This window comes from Wyeomyia smithii, chromosome 1, assembly GCF_029784165.1.
Source record: "Wyeomyia smithii strain HCP4-BCI-WySm-NY-G18 chromosome 1, ASM2978416v1, whole genome shotgun sequence".
In the NCBI taxonomy this organism is placed as follows: domain Eukaryota; kingdom Metazoa; phylum Arthropoda; class Insecta; order Diptera; family Culicidae; genus Wyeomyia; species Wyeomyia smithii.
In genome coordinates, this window is record NC_073694.1 from 204,015,735 (window position 1) to 204,039,840 (window position 24,106).

The 24,106-nt window shown below is 37.7% G+C and overlaps 1 protein-coding gene across 9 annotated transcripts in view; it reads left to right on the top strand.

The window, feature by feature from the left end:
• LOC129723978 (nucleolysin TIAR) overlaps positions 1-24,106 on the top strand; it is a 1,146,678-nt gene that overhangs the window by 834,800 nt on the left and 287,772 nt on the right. For 5 of the 9 annotated variants that reach the window (XM_055678526.1, XM_055678553.1, XM_055678544.1 and 2 more), the window contains one exon: positions 9,318-9,398. The exons of the other annotated variants lie outside the window; for them this stretch is intronic. In XM_055678526.1, the coding sequence (XP_055534501.1) occupies positions 9,318-9,398 (81 nt within the window). The remainder of the gene's footprint in view (positions 1-9,317; positions 9,399-24,106) is intronic. 9 annotated transcript variants of the gene reach the window in all.

Here is a 24,106-nt window from a genome sequence, read left to right on the forward strand (position 1 = left end):
ATCGTTAGAAAAGGGATGAAATACAACATCTTGCCGCACATCCACACCGCCATCATCGAAGCCCTTAGTGTGGAGGTCAAATCAGCTACCGGCTTCATCCGGTTCATCGTCGTCTACTGTCCTCGCCAGTGTAGTATCAGCAACGGTACAGCAATGCAGTTCAAGAACGACCTGGCAACCATCACCAGGACCAACTCCCGCTTCGTCGTTGGGGGAGATCTAAATGCTCGGCACGAGGCTTGGCGAAATTATCGGCAGAACCAGAACGGTCGTCAACTCTTCGAACACTCGCAGCATGGGTTCTATACGGTGCAGTTTCCGGATGAGCTGACTTTCATCTCCCCAGCGGGGAACCCTTCAACCCTGGACTTCTTCCTGGCCAACATCGAGCTCTCCAAACCAACGGCCCACAACGATCTGAGCTCAGACCACCAACCTGTCGTTGCTGAGGTGGGGATCGGTGTTGCTCCTGCCAGCTGTCTGCGGAAAGATTACCATCTATCGACTGGGAGCGCTTTGCTCGAATGGTGGACAACAACATCGATGAGGCGCCGCCGCTCGACAGCGTGGAAAACATCGACCAGGCGTTGGAGGGTCTCCAACGAGCCATAAACGCCGACGAGGCGTGTGTGCGACGTGTTCCTGTGAGGGGTAAGTTCCTTGCTATTGATTCCCATACCCGGCTGCTAATTAGACTGCGGAATGTGCGTAGACGCCAGTTCCAGAGGACCAGGGATCTGGACATTAGGCTCGAGGTGACCGATCTGAATAGGCAAATTGCTTCCAGGATGGTCTCACTCCGGAATGAAAATTTCGGACGCTTAGTCCAAAGTTTGGACGACCGCTCCAGGCCATTCTGGAAAGTAGCCAAAGTGCTGAAATCACACCCCAAACCAGTTCCTCCCCTCAGGGTCGGAGAGAGGCTTGTTGCACCGGTCGAGAGAGCAAATGCGGTAGGCGATCACATTGCCTCATCGCATTTGCTTGGCTCGACCATGGCTAGTCCAATGGAAGACCAAGTCGAGCAGTGCGTCCGCGACCCCAAAAACTCCCCCTGTACCGTTCCTCAAGAACATAAAATCACAGCAGAACAGGTTTGCTCAGCGCTGATGAGTACTAAGAACATGAAGGCTTCTGGGTTTGACGGGGTCTTCAATATGGTCTTAAAAAAGCTCAGCAACAGGGTTCACCTGTTGTTGAGCTCTATCTTCAACAGATGCTTGGAATTGCACTACTATCCAAGCATTTGGAAGATAGCCAAGATCATACCGATCCGCAAACCCGGGAAAGATCCGACGTTAGCATCAAGCTACCGTCCGATCAGCCTACTCTCATCGCTGGGCAAACTGTTTGAAAAACTGATCCTCAACCGCATGATGAAGGTGGCTGAGGAAAACAACATCTTACTCCCGGAACAGTTTGGGTTTAGGAAGGGTCACTCCACCACGCACCAGCTGGTGCGGGTGATGAACAACATCAGAAGGGACAGGGCTGTATCCAAGTCCACAGCCATGGCATTGTTGGACGTCGAAAAGGCGTTTGACAATGTCTGGCATGACGGTCTGGTATACAAGCTCTGTGCCTTCAACTTTCCATCATATTTGACGAAAATCATCTGTAGCTACCTTCGGCAGAGGTCGTTCAGGGTATCGCTGAATGGTTGTTTATCAAATACTTTTTCCATCCCAGCAGGGGTCCCGCAGGGCAGTCTGCTGGGCCCTTTGCTATACAACATTTACACCTCCGACATTTCTTCCCTGGGAGATGGCTGCGTGCTCTTTCTGTTCGCAGATGACACTGCAATTGCCGTCAAGGGAAGAATGCCTCGTGAGATCACCAACAAACTTCAGCGATGCTTAGACGCCTTTGTCGAGTATGCTAACACCTGGAAAATTAAGATCAACGCTTCCAAAACCCAAACAATAATGTTCCTTCATCGACAATCCCCTAAACTGAAGCCCCCTCCATCATGCGTTGTGGTCATGAACGGTACCGGGGTTGAGTGGTCTTCCGAAGTTACCTATCTTGGGCTGCTATTCGACGAGAAGCTTCTTTTCCGATCGCATGTGGAGAGGACACTGGTTAAGTGCTCAGCTTTGGTTCGGTCACTATACCCGCTTATTTGTCGCAGATCTCGCCTCTCAAGAACAAACAAACTGGCAGTCTACAAACAAATAATTGCCCCCGCAGTCTTTTACGCGGCTCCGGTGTGGGAGTCATGTGCACAAACTCACAGGAACAAAATACAGATTGCGCAAAACCGAATCTTACGGATGATCCTCGATTGTCCCTATGACACCAGGATCACAGATCTCCACCAAGAAGCAGTTACTCCAAAAGTAGATGCCAAAATAACAGAAACCAAAACCAAATTTGTACATAAATGTCAGCATTCAGAATACGCTTTAATAAGCGGTTTGTACATAGTAGGTTAAGTTAGTTCTAAGCTGTAAATAGTAATTTTAAGCTGTAAATAGTAGTTTTAAGTAGTTTCCTTTCTTCTCTTTCAAACAATCGCCACCAAAGTGGACAATCCAAAATTCAAAATCTCTACAATTAGAAAGCTTAGTAAAACAAAAATCAAAACTCGCACATCAAAGATGAAAACAGTAATGTGAATCACTTATACTTGTAAAAAAACATGTATTATACCCTACAAAAGCATAATAATACAGATAAACGAAGCCGCTCATAATATTTCTAGACAGCGACAACAGCAGTCGTCCTCCCTTAGCAGCAGCACTGGCAGTGCAGTGGATAACAGCGATGGAGGAAAGCGGCCACAGCTGTGGCGTAGCAATGGGTAGCGCACTAGTTGCAGCGAATTCCTGCAACGATAGCAGCTGGGCCAGCTGATTCAGGGACAGTGGATACCAATGGCAGCGTATAGAGGCCACAACTGTGGCATGGCTATGGATAGCGCACTAGTTGCAGCGGATCTCAGCATCGATAGCGGATGATGCAGTGAGGCACTTTAGTGAAATGCAATCTCTGTGCGATAGTGGGCACTAGTAAATGCATTCAAAGAAAAGTTGACTCATTTTGACAACACGTAAGCCGTCTAGTTTTGAGTGTTATATCAGCATTTCACTGTTTACTTTATCACAACGAATACTTTGTTCGCACTATCAGTGATAACGCAAAGATGTAATCGGTATCTTATCCGACACTAAATTGAACAACAAATACAATACAAACAAATCCTTTTCAGGATGAAAGCAAAACCTAATGATTAAAGCGTTAATGTTTTCTCTTGAGTTAATTTACATTTAAAAAATTTGTAAAAGTTATTAATTTTACTTTATTTTCGTGTCTCAGAACGTACTGAATTATCTTTTCCTTCAGTCATGAGCACGACATCCGAAAAAATTTCAACGTTCATTTACTAGAAAAAATGACTGACACGCAAGCAGCCGGGTTATCTTTCTTGTAAACGTATTCTACTTCAACCTTGCGGTCGTGGCTTTGTAACAACTCTCCTGTTCTTTTTTTTTTTTTTTTGAACGACAAAACTATTATCTACAATTTTTTCTAAAATACTCAAACAAGCTTTTTTTATCCGTTGGGTATCATTTATTGGAGTTTTGTGAGTAGAGATAGTTTAGCGTGCGTCTCAAACACTATGTTGGTTGGGTGGTAGAGGTCGACTGTAGGTGGTACTAATAATTGGATTCCGGCTTCGCAGTCATCAATCTCTAAATTCAGAACGAAATTGTTTATGTTCGTTTCAACGTTTCAGCACTTGTTGCTGCCTTCATCAGGGAAAAAATGAATTATTTTTGGTATCTTCAATACCACCGTTTTTATTAAAGATATCATATTACGCAGTTCAAAAATATATGTATTTTTCCCGTGCTGAAGGCATCATCAAAAAGTGCTGAAACGTTGGGACAAATACAAACAATTTCGTTTCGTTGACCATTGAGCAAGGTCCAGAAACCAAGTCTCGGGGGAGAGTTTGGGTCTAGAGCTCTAGACCAATATTTTAGACAAAAACTTTCTTCTACAAAGTTGTTTAAGTTGTTGCTCATTGAAAAACTATCAAAAATTAGGGTGAAATTTTCGATGGAATCAAGCATCTATGTTCTACAATGTTCAGCTCCGTTGATTTTAAGTAACTTAACGTGCAGGGTATCGAACTGCTTTGGTAAGTTTTTACAGCAGTCTAATGTAAAATCAGCCGAAGTAGTACGATACCGCATTCGAAATATTGTTTATCCCTCCGCAAACATCAAAACGCATCTTAAAACAATTGGATTGTTTAGCTATTCACGAATTTCTGATATTTATATATCAACTAAAAAAGTGTAATTTTCTAAGCAAAACGTGATTTTTTAAAATTGTATATCATTGTCCTTTCATTTTGAAATGATGAATAAAAATAGCTCCAAATCGCTACAATGAGAGTTGGTATATGGACGAACTGTCACGGTAGCGATTTCGAGCAGTTTTAAAGCGTTTTTTTAAAATTGAAGGACAACGATAGATAATTTTTGAATGTCACGTTTTGCTAAGAAAATGCAGCTTATTCAGATGATATAAAAAAATGATATAGCTAAACAATTCAATTATCTTCGGCTGGTCGTGCTCGCGAGAAGAGAAGTACACGCGAGTGTGTGCATATGATTTCGGGAGTTGATGCGAGGAAGGAAGATAGCGAAAAAGGATGAGAAATAGCTTGAATGTAAAATACTCCAGTGTGTGATATTGATAGCAACTAGAGAGCTGTTTATAAGTGAGACTAACAACATTGGCTGCAGTATTCGGTTATACAATGAAGAATGAATTTCTGCGTGCTAACTTTTATATGAGACTACTGAGAGTTAAACTCTCGGTAGGCGTGTCTTTGTGTAATAGAGCGAGGCAAATCGTTTGTATACTTCAGCGTCAGCTGTGCTGGGGAATAAGACCACGCTTCAAATGTCAAATTTTTCCTCTCCAGAAGGCAACGTTCTTCTAGCCGGAATTGACATCATGCCAATACATAAAGGGCGTGCTGACGTGGCACGACTTGACCCTTTTTTCTTGTTTTCATCATAAACCACTTTGAAAATAGGTTTCTGTAGTAGATTTGCATAGACTATTCTAGTGTCTAATCACCATAACAAAACTAATTATTTGGCTTGAAAAAGGAGTAATGAGCATTTTTGAAAAATATGCAAAAATTAATAATATCTCAGATGGGGTACACTTGAAAATATAAGTTTTGACCGGAAGTGTTGCCAGATAAATTATTTTTGTATTTGAAAACTAAATTTACATTTTTCGGCAAATGCAGCCCTTTTTATTTTAAGTTTGGTAATTTCATCGTGTTCCTTAGAAAATTTTACGTAAGAAGCAACTATCATCCCGAGGTAATATGAGCCAGTCTCGAGATATAAATAGAAAATAGTTTTGATTTTCGTGATCGATTTTTCGTAAAAATGTTATATCTCGAGATTGGCTCATATCACCACGAGGTGGTAAGTGCTTCTTACGTAAAATTTTCCGAGAAATACGATGAAACCATCTGTGCGGCATTTGGGAGAAAGCTAGGTCATCTATGACTTGGTATCCGAATTCCGGTAGACTCCTGTGAGTATAGTAGTAGAAGTCTTCTCACGAATTTTGAAAGTATTGCGAGTCATCTGTTTCATAAATTCACAAATCATCGTTCATTAATCAGGTAGTTTGTGCATTTTTGTACAGTAAACCACAGAAACATACATACCTAAAACATCACTCTACTCATTCATTTATGAATTGTCAAGTATCAAAATTTAACTAGCTTATAGTACAAGGTCTAAGCTTTAAAAAAAGTATTTGATAATGAGCACCGGTTTGTCTCTTTCTTCCCTATACGCTTTTAAATCTGGGAGATATTTTAAGGAAAAAACGTTTTAACTCAGTATAGAACGATTGTAGCAACATGCTGTCTTCGAAAGAAACCTGTGTTTTTATATTGGTCATATTTGTCTAGAACTTTATGTTCTTGAATAAACAATATTTAAAAAGTTATGCTAGAAAAACTAAATTTGAGGGGGTTGACAGCGAAAATGCTTTGTATTTCAGGAAATAGACGTCATAGGCCATGATCAAAAAATTTTCTTTTCAAAATTTCCGTTATATTTTTGTGAACAATTCTTTTGAACATTGTCTTTGGCTAAGATCAACCGTTTAAGCACAAATGAATTAAGTTCGTCAAATGGCCTTTTCCGACCACTGTACGAAGGCGGGAAGTAAAGAGTGAAAATTACTTATCGTCGCTTGTGTAGCAAGTGGCGCATATGTTTGGCTGTTGCATAATTGTGCTGTATTCGAACACGATCGGGTTTTAAATACGGTGAATTATTATAACCTCTCATTTCATAATGTCAATTACAAGTAGGTTCCTATGGCAACTTTAATCATCCACGTATAAGAAGTAGCAAAGAAAAGCGTGAAAATCAAAGGCCCCATATTGCTGCCTTGCGGAACACCCGATATATAAGTGAATTGCGATTAAATACTATGACCAAGCTTCACACGTAAAGATCATGATTTTTAGTAGCCCCTGTGTTGTGTGAGGCACTTTACTGGTGAGCTCACTGTTCCGGTTGCAGCAGCAACTAATCGCCAAAATTCATGCAGAACGCGGGAAGAACTTTTAAACGTTAAATCACTTTAGACTTCACTGTTCGATATTAAGCTAAACAAGTTTGCTTTACTGTAGCTAGGTTTATTAACTAACATTTCTAATGCTGGAATTCAGCTTAAGTACTAAACGGTTGTCTTGGTAGTAGTGGTGCCTGCGACAAATGTGCAGGTGCATGAAAGTAATTTTATAACTGGTCTACAAACATCGCAAATGACATTAACTTAATATGCACCATCTCTAATCACCCTGTTTCATTCAAATTACAGGTCCATTGGTCCAAAATTATGTCGTGCCCAAGCATGGGAATTTTCACTCACTAGAAATTCGTGATCGTTTCAGATTTGACTGTGAAATATTAATTTTATGTACCCAGTGTCTTCAGCGAGGTTTATTCCATATAACAAGGTCTTTCTTTTGGCGTTTTCTGTTTTTTGATCAATACCCTTAGTAAATACATAAAAAACTATTTTCTCTAATTTCCAAAATACCCGATTGCTTTCTTCAGCAAAGTTGTAGGAAAATCTATGAGAAAAAGAATTGCTGAACACTGTAATCTTCTATCTGTACGTCTGATATGACGAAATAGAGTTTATGAGGAACAGTCCTCAAAACTAGTTTTTTGTCCATAACTTTTTCCGTAATCGTCGAAACAGTTCAAGATGTTCTAAGATTTCGTTCATTCTGCTAAATCTCGCATTTTTGTAGAATATATTGGTTTGATATTTTCATTTGTTGTAATGATATTTTTAGTTTTTTGTTGAAAATAGCCATTTTTTGACTGAATGAAAGTAAAACACCCCTCGTAACAGCCAGACATGAAAAATATTTTATATTTTCATCATAGCTGCAATGAATAAAACGGTGCCTTCGTCAAGAAGATTCAGATCACAAAAACGTAAAACTCGTTGCTTGTCGTTTATATACACAATAAACAAAAGGAGCCCTAATATACTTCCCTGGAGATCACCAACACCATCACCCGCGGGAATAGATACCTTAGAGTCCTTAAAAACAATCTGTTGAGTAATAGTCGGTGTAAGGAATGAATTTCGAGTAACACTAATCATTTTGATGGTAAAATTTCCACCACTCGAACACAGAAGCCTAAATGAATTCAAATTAAAGCTAGCTTGCGCCGAATGTCGACGGCCAACACCGTGTCGACGGCAAACATCAGGCGTAACGGATTCTTCCGTTCCCGGAATGCTGAAATCAACATATAGTAAAATTTTTTATTCAAAATTTGTTTTTACCACCCTCGGATTTTTCCTCCTCACGACGGTATGCAAGAGACTGACAGCAACGGCAGTGAAACCCGAAGTGCCTGGCAACGTGTTATTTGATGATATTGAAATATGTTTCCCCTGTTCGCGCTCACCTTTCACCTCTAGTGTCACCCTGTGTCGAGACTCCTTCTGCCTGCCAAGCCGAATGATAGAGGAGAATATGAAGCAGGATAACTGGTAAAAGATATTGACGGCATCGAACGATTGAAACGTGAGATATCATCTTCAAAAGCGAACCGAATTTGCTTCGCAAAACTCAAGTCACTTTTGCTCAGCCCCTGCCAATTTTCTTCTGGAGTTCGTTAGTCGCTTTGCTTCCACTTTGCCCGATGGCCTCCAGCCCTTATGGTTTTGGTTTCATGATTTCATTACACAAAACGGGGTTTGAAAGTCAAAAATCTTGGACGAATAAGATAATAAATTCTATTACATACACACATACACTGCCAGACCGTCGGCTCCAGTTCCAGCTGAGCCAAGCAGCATTTAGGAAAAACAGAGCATCGTTCCTGGGTTTGATATAATTCGATTCATAACTTACACAGTATCATAATAGCAAAAAAAAGGAAAAGAAAACGCCGACAGAATGCAGAGCTCCAGCCGAAGAATAACAAGGTTTGGCCTCCAAAAACGACCGCCCAATGTTGCCGTACATTTCCCGGGCCGGAACAATCGTATGACATATAAATGAGCCTGCTGAAGAGCTCGAGAACTTTTGCTCCCGAGCTGTGCATTAAAATTTGAAGAGAAATGTTTATTTTCCTAACCGAAAATTAAATGATAATATTTGGAATTCAAATTCATGCCACGACGAACGACGACGACTGTGACGACTCTCCGACTTTCGCAGCGGTGGCGCTTCTGGTTGGTAGGCCAGCAGTTGAAGCACCGAACCATAGTATGCCATGAAGCATGTCTTCATGGCAGTGCGTATTTTCATTTGGACATTGCTTTTCTCTGGTTAATTTTGTTGGAATTCCAAATACGTCTGGATATCGAATCGTCTGGGTCGGGGAGTAGACTGACTAAGTTACGAACAGCAGAAAAAAAATCATGTTTAATATCAACGCAAAATGGACTAAATTTCCCAGATAATGTCGATATTGCTCGCAGTGGAGAATGTTTTGCGGTTTGTCTAAGGCTGGCAGGAATGTGCGCTGGGATTTCGGAGTTCCATCGCATCGTGGATATTTTTTTCAATAGTTAAACATACCTGACCTGCAGCCGCAAGCACCCGCAGTATTTTAATTTCATGGCTCAACTGTACAACAATTCAATATTTAATTGACTCCATTGTTAGCAGTTTAGCAGAATGGCTTGCATGTTGTGGTATTCAAATGGAATCACAATATTGCCATATTTTTCCAGTTTCAACTATGACTCTAATTGTTATTCTGTTTTCTTTCCATTTACAGGTGAGTCGTCAACAGAGTTTCAAACTTTCGTTTCACCAAGGGAATGGCACGAGAAACACGTCAATCATTGGAGTGGACACCGTGAGCAAACCATTTATATATTCCGATTCAATTAGCTTTCCTTCTTCCTCCTCTGATCTACTTAAAGCCTTCACAGTCACATGCTAAGAAGTTAATTATCGATGATTCATTCATCAATCACCCACACACTCAGCTGGCTTTGATTTTGACTTCGACGTATGATCATATCAGAGAAAAAATCATTAAAATCGTGGTTAATCCATAGACAAAACCCAAAAACATACTCACACCCGATCTAGTAGGCAGCGGGAGTGTCAATAGCAGCCGTTCGAACCATTATCACGCCGAAAATAATTAATCGGCAAAGCAATCGGAGATAAAGATAACACATTTATTTCCACGACCACGCATCTTAGGGTTTTCTTCCGATTGCAAGATTGTTGCCGTCGCACTGTGGTCCAGAAATGAAAAAAGGTGGTCAAAAGTCATTTTCTCGTAAACGTTACATTTTAGAGCAAAACTGTCTTCGGGAAAGTTTTAGAGTAAAAAAAGACCCTTCTTTGGACATTAACAGATTCGTGATGAATCCCCCTATAAGTGAGATAAAAAGAATATTTTCTCTAAAAATCAATAGTTTCTTGCAGAAATTTGCAGAAACTTTTGAAATCATAGAACAAAACAACTTAAACGTAGGTTCATTTATGTCACGTTAATCAATAACGGATCTTTGTTGGAAAAAACATAGCAAGCTTTGCATTTTTACGTTTTTATGCATCTTACAAAGTATTATCAATGCATGTTAATAATAGCTAATTATTATTGTTGCCTACTGAAGACAAATTATATGAGCGGTGTGCCTATTCGGAACATTTGAGCTGAAATTTGAATTTTCAAAAACCACGTGTTCATATGCATCGGTTATCCTTCAAAATATGCATCAAAACGTAAAAATGCAAAGCCTGCTAAGTTTTTTCCAACAAAGATTCGCTATTGACCAACATGACATAAATGAACTTACGTTAAAACTGTTTTATTCCATGATTCCAAGTTTCTGCAAATTTCTGCAAGAAATTTTAACTGCCGTGTATGCAGAGCACATGGACAATTCAATTGGTGGTAATCTTGCCGTGGGATGTGTTGGGAAACGGCAGAAAATCGAAACTTACTTGTCAAAAGTAAATTTTTTGACAGTAAAAATTGATAGAAACCTAATTATCGTAAAAAAAGTCTACTGTAACATATAAAAAATAAAGGTCTGATGTTGTTTTAGAAGTTCAGTGAGTATATCAGAGGTATAGTAATGTAAAATATGAATTTTAAAGCCAAAAACCTTTTTTTTAAAACATCATTGGACATAATCAGATAGCTCAGTAAGATTGAGAAATAGCTACCTAGAGTCTTCAGAAAAGTTTTTTGTTATGTTATTTTGGAAAACTTTGCCAAAGACGGTGATGAAATATATTGATTTTTAGAGAAAATATTCTTTTTATCTCACTTATAGGGGGATTCATCACGGATCTGGTAATGTCCAAAGAAGGGTCTTTTTTTACTCTAAAACATTCCCGAAGACAGTATTGCTCTAAAATGTAACGTTTACGAGAAAATGACTTTTGACCACCTTTTTTCATTTCTGGACCACAGTGCGTCGTCGCCGAAAATGGATCTCGTGCTCCCCAGTGACCTTTATCTGTCGACGGTTCGACGCACATGCAACAGGAAGCTTCGTTTCTTTTTTCTGCTCGTGTGTGCCAACTTTTCTTTCGGCGAAAATCACGATCTGTGGTGCTCCACCCCACTCCCCCCGCCCACGCAGTATGTGCGGTGGAAGTGAATGTGTGCCGCGCACACACACACACACAAACACATGCGTGGTTCCAAGTTGGCTGCCATTAATCATTGTCAATAACTTCTCTCGTCCAGTCCGTCTTGATTGCCTTGTATGCCGAGCGTGATTCGCCTGCCAGTGTAAACGTAGCGAAACATTTCCTTGCGGGGCGACCCGGAGGCCAGGAAAGCACTCCAAAAGAGTTGCTTTAATTTGGTTTATTTTTAACTAAACATGGTTACAGTGTTTTAATATTTAACTTCATAAAGCATTAACGTAACATCCGTTAAATAGTGGAACGAAGAGGCCACTTCTCACAGTTTCATGTTTATTCTGTTTTTTTTTTTTGCAAAGTTTTTTAGAAGTCACCATCTTTTTAGTCTAATTAGTTCGTTTTGCATATCACTAGGCGAACAAATTCTGTAAAGATTTTTTTCTCAAAAAACCCATACGAACTATAGGACTTCTCATAATCACGGAAATCTTTAATCTTTGCGCTGATATAAATTTTGTTCTCAACTTAAGATTTCGCTACTTAGATAATTGCTAAGAAATTAACTTTAAATCCGCCATTACGATGAAAGAATTCTTTTAAGGCTATTCACAATTGTCTTTATAAAAGCAGAACTGCTGATCTGCCAAACCAGGTGCCAATGAACGAAATAAGTAATAATTGTACGACACAATATCCCGAAAATATTACGGGTGAAGTTGGAATTCCCATTTAAGCGTTTCTATAAAAGTTTTAACGACTTTAACAGTATGAGGTCGAGCGTTGTCATGCAGTAGAATTACTTTTCGTGACCCTGCTCGTTTCAACAGCTCTTAAAGAACACAAACCTGGTCCCACCAGTTACATCAGGCTGTCTCCCTGCCTTTTTTTCTTGGTTGCTGCAATGAATCCAGTATGCGTCAAACGCCAAGATGGGATGAAGAAAATCCTTTTCTTTATTACCGTTCAAGTAGTTATTCACAGGTAAAAAGAAACGATGCTCAACGTCCCTTGGCTTCAAATCATAAGAATCCCAAGTTCTTTGTTTTTGCATTATTCCCAAAGCATGCAATCGCTTGTAATTCCTAAAAATGAAGCAAGCTGTTCTCGCGTTTGACATCGATCCTCATTGAGCAATTTCCTTCAATTCAGCGAAGGTTTATGACTTTTCTTCTTACAGACAGCCGTCAACATCAAAATGATATTCTTTAAATCGACGGAGCCCAGCACGACACACTGTTTCACCTAACACAACTGAAATTTACTTTTATTAAAACTGCAAAAGGTTACTTAGTATGGAATCATGAAAAAAGAAGAAAAAGGTTAAAATTTTCCAAAATAATATTAAATTTTAAATTCTGAACGCTGTTTTTGATCGGTATAGTGTCTTCGGCAAGATTGTAAATAAAAATGTTGTCCTTCAAAAAAAAACATATAGAAAATGATAAACAAATACATACTAAAAAATAACAGAGAAATAAAAATTATTTCAAAAAATTATTAAAGGCAGACAGTGTGTGCAGCTGGGAAAGCGGAATAAAAGGGGAAAATCTTATATTTTCTACGAAAATTACACAACATAAGCTAAACGTTGATAGTTTCGTTACGTAACGCTGATCTTACACCCTCCCTCTCCTATGTAACGCTCAAGGGTAACCCCCTCTCCCTATGAGCGATACGTAATTTATGGATGCCGCCTTTTTCGGAACGTTACACTCAAGCGCCACCCTGTGCGCTTACTGCCTACTAAGTAAGTGTGCACGCTTGCTTATAGCGACACTGCCTACTAAACAAAGTTTCCAAACAATCGTTATTTTTCTGGACACAAAAATCGCTATCAAGTCGTCTGCTTGTCTGTGGTAAAATTTTCCAAAAAATTTCTTTTCTCAATTATTTCTACAGTGTTGTTACTTTTCTCGACTTGTTTACTCTTTCATTTTATTTACCTCTTTTTAATTCTGATTTTCTTATTCCATTTTAAAATTCTCTTTTTACTTATTTTTCTCACGCATTTTTCCTATTTGTTTTGTCTTTATTAATTTTTCTCTATTTTTGTCACTTTCGTATCTCATATCCAGTTTTATTTCACTTCGCTTCTCTTTTTTAGTTTCTCTATGCCATCTTATTTTTCAACTCCAGTCTTCTTTATTTTCATTCATTTTTTATCGCTTTTTATTTCTCTCCAACAAATTTATTCTTCTTCGCTTGTTTTCTTTTCCCATATCATAATTGTTTTTTCTCTCTCTCTCTAGTTTCCACTTCTTTTTGCTATTCCGCACTCCAGTATCTAATTCGACGTTGTCCCTCACATTTTTGATTTCCCATTTTGTCATTTTAGTTTCCTTTTCTCATTTTCTTTTTCATTTTTCCTTTTACCATTTGTTTTTATTTACGTTTCGATTTCCATCACTCTTATCTTCTTCTTTTAGTCATTTTTTCTAATTTTATTTTCCAATTCCTCGTTTCATTTTTTCATTTATATTACAATATTTTTTCCATGTTTCTCTGTCCCCTGATTCCTTTCATTTGGCTTTTCCCTTACTTGTGTCTGCCCTCTGCTACAATTTATCAATATTTATTACCTTTTTTATTTCATTTTTTTCATATCCTTCTCTGTTTTATGTTGCTCTCTCCTATTTTTATATTTTCCATAACATTCTCCTTCGACGATTTCTTCCTCTGTTTTTTATTGCTCGGTTCCTTAGTTTTGCTTTTTATCTTTTCCTCGTTTATCTTTCTTCCACTCTTCAATTCTTGTTCTACTTTCCTTTTTTGTTTGCAAACAACTTTTTATCTAATTTTACGTTTTCCATTGATATTTACTGATTTAATTTCCTATTATTTTGTTCTGATTGCTTTATTCCTGTTTCCTATTTCACTTTCGCTATTCGATTTCTCGTTTCCTATGTTTTATGTTTTAATTTTATCGTACAATTTCACAATTTACTATTTTACAATTTTACTCTTTACTTAGTTTTCTCACGCGTTTTCCTATTTATTTTGACTTTTTTTCTATATTTTTTTCACCTTACTTTTTATATCTAATTTCCAGTGCTAATTATCTTACCTTCTTGTAGTTCTCATTATCTATTTTGCCGTTGTTAGATTCTATGAAGCATTTTAGTTTTCAACTGGAGTTAATTTTTTCATTTATTTTCACATTGCTTTCTCATTTCTTTCCCTCATCTTTTTTTTTCTTTCCTTCTTTTCTTTTTTCATATTAAAAAAACCAATGCTTTGTGCTACATTCCGATTCGGAACTTGACCTTCTGTTTATCATACACAGACTTCGCAGCCAACTGTTAAAGTGTACGAAACAATTGCAGGGCCAGCGCTACGATCCTACTGACACTAACAGTCTCTGCCGAGTCGACACTCAACCCTATGACGTCTGGCTTGTTAGGCCAGCATCGTACCTCGAGACCAGCTGGGGCTTCCAGATTAAAATTATTTTTATTTCCCGTTTTAATACCTATCACTCTTTTCTGCATCTTTTACTCGTTTTCCTAACAATCCAAATAAAAATTCTAATAATTCCTGTTCCTCGTTTCACTTTTCAATTTGTATAACAATTCTCTTTTCACGTCTTTCCCCTACCTGCTCCATTATATTTAGATTTCCTCTTCTACTAGTTTGTTCCATTTTTCATATCCTTTTCTGTTTCATGTTGCTCTCTATCTAATTTTCCTTTTTCATATTTATCATAACATTTTCCATTGACGGTTTCCTCTTCCGTTTAGCATTTTTCATTTCCTTATTCGGTTACCCTTTTCCATTTATCTTTTTCTCGTTCATTTTTTTCCACTCACTATCCCCATCATTATCGCAATTCATGTCTTCAATTCTTATTATACTTCCTTTTTGCTAACATTTTTTTTTTCTTTTATCTAATTTAACTTTTTTCATTGATATTTACCCTTTTGATTTTCCATTGTCATGTTCTGTTTTAATTTCTACTTTCAACCCGTTTCTTGTTTTCCCTTTCAGTTTCTTATTATTTTTCTTGATCTGCAAGTATTTCTCCTGTTTCCTTTTGCCATTTTTTATTTTGAATTCTATTACACTTTTTCACTTCTTCTTCTTCTTTAGTTTCCCATTTATTATTTCCTTGTTTAGTTACCCTTTTCCATTTATTTTTTTCTCGTTCATCTTTCTTCCACTCATTATCCCAAGCAAAAATCATGTCTTCAATTCTTATTCTATCTTCTTTTTTTAACAAACAGTTTTTCTTATCTTTAATCTAATTTTACTTTTTTATTGACATTTACTATTGATAATTTCCCGTTGTCATTTACAAGTTTGATTTCTCATTTTTATAACTCGTATCTTGTTTTTCTTTGGATTTTTTTTTATTTTTCTCGCTCTGAAATTATTTATCCTTTAGCCTTTCCCATATTTTTTATATTTTGTTCTCCATTACTCTTTTTAACTTCTTTACTAGTTTTAAATTTTATTATCCTATTTGCCTATTCCTCGTTTCACTTTCTGATTTATTCTGCACTTCCTTTTTCACATATCTTTTTCCCCTGCTTCTTTTTATTTGGCTTTCCTCTTACTTGTTTCTGCTTTTCACTACTATCTGCCATAATTTATAGCGTTTTTTATTTAATTTTCCTATACCCATTTCTGTTTCATGTTTCTCTCTCCTATTTTTCTCTTTTATTTACTATAACATTATCCTTTCACGTTTCCTTTTTCTGTTTCTCTTTTATCATTTCCTATTTCGTTACCCTTTTCCATTTATCTTTTTCTCGTTCATCTTTCTTCCATTCACTATTCCAATCACTATCGCAATTCATGTTTTCAATTCTTATTCTACTTCCCTTTATTTTTGCTAAACTTTTTTTTTTCATCTCATTTTTTTTTTGATATTTACCGTGTTAATTTACCATCTCTGTACTTCGTTTCTAATTTTCTTTTTAAGTTTTCTCTTATTTTTCTCTTTCTCATATTCTTTTTCCTGTTCTCTTCTGCCATTTTTTTTTATTTTGATTTCCATTACACTCTTTTACTTCTTTTACTACTTTTGAACTTTTTCATTCTTTACGTTATCCTCGTTACTCTTTCAATGTGTTTTTATTCTCTGCTTCATATTATTTAACTTTTCTCTTACTTGCCTATTTTTTTGATTACTATCTGTCATATTTTGTAACCTTTTCTTATTTCAGTTTTCAGGTTTCTCTTTCATATTAGTCTCTCTTATTTTCCTTTTAATTAATAAAAAATAATACAAAATTTTCCTTTCACGTTTTTCTTTTTGGTTTCCATTTTTCCATTTCCATGTTTCGTTACCCTTTTACATTTCTTTTCTTCGTTCATCTACCTTCAACTTATTCTATTTTCCCTTATTACAAACAATCTGTTTTTCGTTTCACCTTTTTGATCGGCTTTTGTGTAACTTTTCTATTTTCTTCTTCTCCCTTTTTTATTTTATGTTAATATCTGTCCATTTATTTTCATCGTTCATTTTTTCGTTTTCCATTACCCATTTTTGATTTTTGTACACTTTTCATTTTACTATGTTACGTTTAGATTCCAATTTTACTGCTGCATTTGACATAATTGTTTCTATTTTATTGGCTGATATATGTTTCCCTGTTACAACATAAATTTTCCGTATTTCCTTTTCTTTCTTTTCATGTTACCAACCTTTTTTTCACTTTTCACGTAGAATTACGTTTTGCGGCGTCATAGCTGCAAATTGAAGAACCGAAATAATTGAGAGCGTCACAAAAACTGTTCACTTTCGAATGCTTAAAACTGAGTCAGTTTCCAACGGATTTCCTTCGTTTTCACAGCAATCGATTGTAAAACCAGCTATGCATGCACCAAAATGCGAAAATATAGGCGCTAACTTATTTACTATTCAAAAATGAAGAGCTTCGTTAACTGCATATCTCGACTAATCAGAGCTGAAAACACGGAAAATAGCAGGCGAAGCTTTCAGGGTCTGTCCAATTTAAACTGAGCGACATTTTTTTTCCTGCTCGTTCGAGTGTATAACTTTCAGTAGTCACGTATAAAAGCTAGCATGAAGAAATTCAGTTTTCATTGTCTTTTCGATTCGACTGTTGCTTGAGAGCTTTAGCTTAAATGACCGTACATTTCAGAGTTGAAAACACAGTTTTCAGCGACCGATTGTACCTCTGCATCTCTAACGACTAGAACGAATTGTCACCGTGGAATGTGACGGATTTTCATAATTTTACCCTCCCCTAAAATGCTCGTTTATAGACTCTACTGCTCATCTTTACAGAGCCCTGTTGGTTAGCCTGCCAATCATAGCTGCCTGGACAGATACTCATTCAACTGTGTGTGATTTTTTTTTCTGGAACTAAGCATTAGGGAAGGGTCCAGTGAAGCAATGGGAGGGAGCCTGAGAATAAACTCATGCGTAAAAATCTCTCTGACACCGAACGGTCTAATTCAACTAACAGTCGAACTTATAATCACTTGACTTTGGTGAGTGGCAGAATTATTTTAACTACTTCACTATAAGATCATTTTGGGCGCTATGGAACGCCATTGGTATATCGCAATAGTAACCCCCAATAAACTTGTAACGGGTTTATTGGGCTCGGTCTGTTGTTATTTCGGCAGCATTTTCTACCATTTTCAGAATTTAATTAGCTATTGAATATCCTACAAGAGCTAGCAGATAGGCATCAAAACAATTTTCGCAAAATTCGACCTACCAGGGATCAGAGCATAGCACGAGATGAACGGTTTTTTTTCCTTCTTTACCACGACCAGACCTTACCGTTCGTATCGTACTGTCATAGGAATAGAAATGGAGTTAAAATGTTTGTTTGCTAATAACATTTTCATACCAAGCTTCGCATAGAAACTCTCCGAGAAGGAGGAGCCTCGTAGACGACAGAATGGAAGAGAAAATAAAACATTTGTTTGTCATTTTCAATAACTGGGCCCCTTTGAAAAAAAGCATTAAGGAGAAAAGCTACAATGTGCAAGTGGCAGCAAAAAACTACCTGCTTCACAATCAAACGGTTTTGGGGGGACTAAGAAGAAAATTTGAGTTGCCCAGTTATTTTTACATTTTCGGCTATGATTTTACTCGAATGTTTGTTTTTACTTTACATTTCTTACTTCCATTATTTTTTAACCAGCTTTCTTCTTTTTTTTCTTTATGATGTTACTCTAACATTTTCTTCGCATATTATTTTTATTAATTCCTTTCCTATTTTGTTCGATTCCAGTTATTCATTTGAAGCTTTTGTCGTTTTTTTCACCATATTTATTTCGTTTACTCTATTACTTTTCGGGTTTCGCTCTTTTATTGGTTTTTCTACTACTTTTTTTAAATAATTAAATATTTTTTTTTAATTTTGCGGTTTTTTTGTTTTATTCTTTATTTCTTTTCGCTTCAAGTTTCAGTTTAGTTTCAGTTCAGTTTCAGTTCAGTTTAGTGCGGTTTTAGTTCAGTTTCAATTCAGCTTCAGTCCAGTTTCATTTCATTTTCAATGCGGTTCCATTTACTTTTCTGACCATTTTCAGTTCTATTTCATTTTTTTTTTCTGTGGGCAGTTTTAGTTCCGTTTCAGTTTAGTTTCAGTTTATTCGGAGTTCAGTTTCAGTTCAGTTTTATTACAGTTTCAGTACAGTTTTAGTTAAGTTTCATTTTCTTTTCTGAGCAGTTTCAGTTCAGCTTGGCTTCAGGTTCAGTGCAGTTTCAGTTTAGTGTCAGTTCAGTTTCAGCGCAGTTTTAGTGCAGTTTCAGTTCAGATTCAATTCATTTTCTGAGCAGTTTCAGTTTATTTTCAATTCGGTATCTGAGCAGTTTACTTAGGTTTTAGTTCAGTTTTAGTTTAGTTTCAGTGCAGCTTCAGTTCAGTTTCACTTCACCTTCAGTTCAGTTTTAGTTCAGTTTCAGTTCAGTCTGAGTTCTGTTGCAATTTAGTTTCAGTTCAGTTTCAGTTTAGTTTCAGTTCAGTTTCAATTTTTCTTTCTGAGCAGTTTCAGTTCAATCTCAGTTCAGTTACAATTCAGTTTCAGGGCAGTTTCAGTTCAGTTTCATTTCTTTTTCTGGGCAATTATATAACAATTCAATTATATATTCGGTTTCAATTTTTTTTCTGAGCAGTTTTTAGTTCAGCTTCAGTTAAGTTTTTGTTCAGTTTCAATTCAGATTTAGTTGAGTTTTTTAAAAGGCTTCAAATACGTTTTTGCTCAGTTTCATTTGTAGGTCAGTTAACTTTCAATGCAGTTTCAGTCTAATTTCATTTTGATTTCAATTCAATTTTAAGTCAGTTTTAATTGGGTTTCAGCTCAGAAGCAATTAATATTCACTCCAGTATCCTTAAATTCAGTTTTAGTTCAATTCCAATTCTATCTCAATTAGGTTTTAGTTCAGTTGAAGTTTCAATTTAGTTACAGTTCAAATTCAATACCAGTTTAGTTTCACTTTTCGAAAAGATAACACTTACAAAGCTCTTCATAAGAGCAACCCAATGTTTAAATGTTTATTTTTCATAAACTACTGTACTGCCGGTACCCGCATAACTGTCCCATACTGATTTTGGTCACTTTTGAGTTATCATCGGGAATCGACTTAATTGTTATCATATTTTCTGGAAAAAAATTAAAATTGATACTTATGTATGGAAAAACATGGAAAAAATACCAAGTTGTTTTTGTCCCCAATTGAAAGTACCCGCATTACAGTCCCACTGCATAGTGGTACAAACTGCAAACATATAATTTTTCTCCAGATTAGTGTATATCGGATTATTTTAGGCATATAGAAGTATATCATTTCATTAACTAGACTAATGTTGTTTTTCTGTAGTACAATCTACGTTGGCAATGATACTGCCGGTTGCTGGTTGAATTTATATGTGATGGGACAAGTAATGCGCGTACTTTTGAAATGTACCCGCATATTTTGTCCCATTTTGTCTTTTTTCAAGTTATATAACGTAAAACCAATTCCAGCCATGGTTTTTTGTTCTCAACGATAAACTTGTGGTGCCATGAAACTGTTATGGTCATTGGTTCTGGATGTTATTGCTGGAAATTCCGAAAATTCACAGATAATATTAAATCGCCGTTTTTTCAACATGTCGTTTTTCATTATGGGAGAGTTATCGAGGTACCGGCAGTGTATAGAGACTCAAAAAGCCTCAAAATATTAATTCTCAAAGTCTAAACCGACTTTTAGTGGGTTACAGCGCCATAACGCGTTTTCTTGGTCGAAACAGCAGGAGCCTGCTAGGATGCGGGACAATTTATTTTTCTGTTTCGATTTTTCCTACAGAACGCGAAACGGCAGCCGCGGAAGCAGCAACGACCGAAGAACATGTGTTTGACAGCCTGTTAATCCATGCGTTTGTATGAGCGCAAAAAAAAAATCTATTGCTTGCTGGCAGCGAAACCAGGTTGGGTGTACGGTTACGAAAACGGAAGCCGAGAAAACATTTTACAAATACAACACCAACATTAGCATACGGCATACGGCGGCGGTGTTTTTGGTTGGTTGATGTTGCTGCTGCTGCTGCATGTTTCATGATAAATTATTCACGATCTGTGAAAAATAAATATACACGTGCGCAACGATAAACACACATACATGGGACCCAATGGGGAGTGGGGGAGGGTTTTTGGTCGTGCACACCGGAGAGAAGAGTGGGAAAAGCACATTAATATTTCATCTCATTGTTTCCTTCATGTGTAAAGTTACCGAGTAGCTCATGCTTGTTTTTCTTTCCATCTGCCGACTTTTTGTTTCACTTTCGTTTCTCTGCTCGGTACTCATAATCTAGGAAGAAAAAACCTCCAAACGAACGGACGAACCGTTTGTGGCAATAAAAAAGTATTAGATTTTTAATAACTACATCTGTTTATCTAGAGCTCAACGAACAAAAGTTAGGTTGCGTAAAAGTTGAAACAATGTGAGGCGGAGCTCTAGGTTCGAAGTTTTCCTCACTCACTCACTCAAACAAAAAAAAAAAACACAAGAGGTGAAAGAAAATAGCTTCTGCACTAATTGGTAGCAGAAACAAGAAGGCGAAAACACAAGGGAAAAAACAACCCACATTCCTCTCGCAGCAGGCTGCGGAGTGTTACAACAATGAGCAGAAGGTAAACCTACTTTAAAATTCCACCCCTGCTGCCGAGGGAGTGAGTGTTCACCAGTTGCATTTGCTCTCAGCTTTTATGATTCTTCTTTTTTTTCACTTCACACCAAGCTCTCGCTCGCGATGGCATAATGCAACCTGAAGCGAGGTTGCATTAGAAGAATAACAGTCGGTTGTCGGCGCCGGCAGCTGGTAGAACGCGAGGGGAAAACTTTAAGTGCAATCAAAACACATTTTCTCATTTACTTTTCATCCGATTTGGGCAGAAGAGCGAAACATCCTATTTATTGTTCTGGGTTTCCTTCGAGGGATCCCTGGAAGTGATAATTTCCACTATCTCACAGACGATTCCCATTCCGGGCAACCCAATCGTTTCGGGAAACCAACGAGGCACAGAATAAGCGAATCAAACACCACTGGAAGCGATAGACTTACGGAAATTCAGGTGTGCAACCTTCTCCGCTAGGTGTAGAAGATGCACCACGAGTGGCAAAAGCTTCGAAGTACAATGAGGGTTGCAGGCTGGGAAAAATTAAATCATTGTTGAATGATTCAACAGTATTTTGCCACCCGGCCTCGCCTTGGCTAGATAATATCATTCTGTATTGCATTATTTGTGCAAGCAACAGCACAGTGCGGTAGCAACACAAGAGCTCTTGAGTCCGCCCTCTTCCAGCCCGGGTTTCACCGATCACTTCCACAACCATCAACAGCAGCAGCAGCAGCAACGCGATGGAAGCTTTTAAAAGTAAAAACAGCAAGTGATCAAGCATCGTTTTCCCCGTCCTCTTGTCGATGCTGCTTCTTCGTGGTGCCAAAGGTGTCCATTTGTGTGCACAGCAATAGAGAGCACCATCAGCCACTCAGAGGAGCGCACGGTGGGAGACGAACGAATGGCAAGATGCGCTTAAAATAAGCGGAAAAGCGGAGAAAAATGTTGCACTTAAAATGCTGTTGATACTCTTATAAGAAGATTATAGCATCTCCTCTCGAAGCATCATCATGGTTGTCATCTCTGTGTCATCGCGTAACCATTATGCAATCGTAACGAAGACGAAGCATGGAGAGGGGGGGGGGGAATGTTAAGGGCGGAGTGGTTAGCCAAACTTTCCAACTCAGAATCACGCTCGATGATTGATTTCTGCTCGTGGGTTTAAGTTGTGGTGAACGAAAGACGGCTCATAAGTAGGGCCACCCTAGAGCAGCTTCCCGGTTCCGGTTCCGACGACGACGACGGTGGGAAAGCTAAGTGCTTAGCTATGCGTGCACTGCTGCTACTGCGAGGCAGTAGGCGGGGCGTCGACAACGTCAGTGAAAATGGAACAGCCCCATGTTCACTCACTTGTCCGCTTGTGGATTATCTTGGCTGGCCGTAAGCGCAGCATGTCACGGTGATTTCCCTCGTTCCTACACCATCCCTCGCTTGCAGTGAAATGCATCGTACAGCCATGGCTCCGTGCATTTCACACCCCCGCTTACCACAACTTCCTGTAGCGAGGTAAAGTGTTAATCTCGTAACGCGATGATGGTTGTCTCTCGTGGAATGCATATTATTGTCGGCGGAAGGAAGCCCAGTCGGAAGTGTTCGCGGGGGAATTTTTCTTTATGTAAAACAAGCACGTCATGAAATTAAGGATGTGATTTTTCCCTGATTTGAAACGCTTTGGCTGACATACTGCGATGCGAGGAGAGTCTCTGTTTTTTTTTCTCTTCTTCTTCCGCTGTACGTTTGTGTGTACAGGAAGTGGAAGTGTGTGTGTGTGTGTGTGTGAGTGTAGGAGGAAGTATCGCTTGCTTGGTTTAGAGAAACATGACGCTTTACAGGAATTTTCTGCCGCGGAAGGGAAGTTAAATGGATCGCAAGTAAACAAGTTTTTTTTCTACCATTATTAATATTATTGGAGTAATTTATTTTGCTTTTCTGCTTGTTTTTGCCTGGAATGTTTTCAACCAGCAAAATGATGTATGATGAAGGTACTGCAAAACGAAAATTTTGCGTCAGCATAAATGCTCATCACCACTCACAAAGATTAGCGGAGTTGTTACGGTTTGCGTTTTAATTCAAAATTTAACTATTTTATTACATTTTATTCAGAGTGTCAGTTGAGTTGACAACTTACAACTTTTACCTAGTCTAAACTAAAAGTTACTATTTATCAGTAGTCAGTAATTACTTACACATTTTTATGATATATGCACTGCTTCAATTCTCCTCCAATGCTAGGAAACCCGTCGGTCGTTACCCGTGTTGAAACAACGTTTAAATAACTAGTCATATTCTTCATTTTTCGCAGCAGTGAGAAGAGCACATGTAACTAAAACCAACTACATTGTCACTATTTCCCTCAGATTCATCTTTCCACGAATAGCATCGCTTGTAAAAATTTAAAAACACTTTCGATGGACACACTTTCTGTTTAAATTTTCACTGTTTCTATAAAATTTCACTTACATGTTTTTAAAACAGCGCTATCGCGAAAATAAGACATTTGTTCACGAAGCAAGGCTTGCTTCGGTCGCAACCTTTAGTTGTGAAAAAAAATTGCCTAAAAATGCATTGGAAGGAACGAATGCATGCCTTGTAAAAAAAAACACAATGAAAAGGGCTCTCTCTCTCTCTCTCTTTTATTACAAAAGTTCACATCAATGGACAACGTAATTCTAATTCCCTAACAAAAAAGAGCTCTAAAACAGTATCAAATTTGATTTAGAAAGTCAATATATTTTAGTCGAGTTTTTTTTTTTTTTTTTTTTTTAACTGGAAGTTATAACAAAACTTTTCGTTAAAAGCTCACGATGCAGAAATGTATTTATTTTTTCTTTGCACTACAGCACTTTATTGAAAAGAATTGAACGT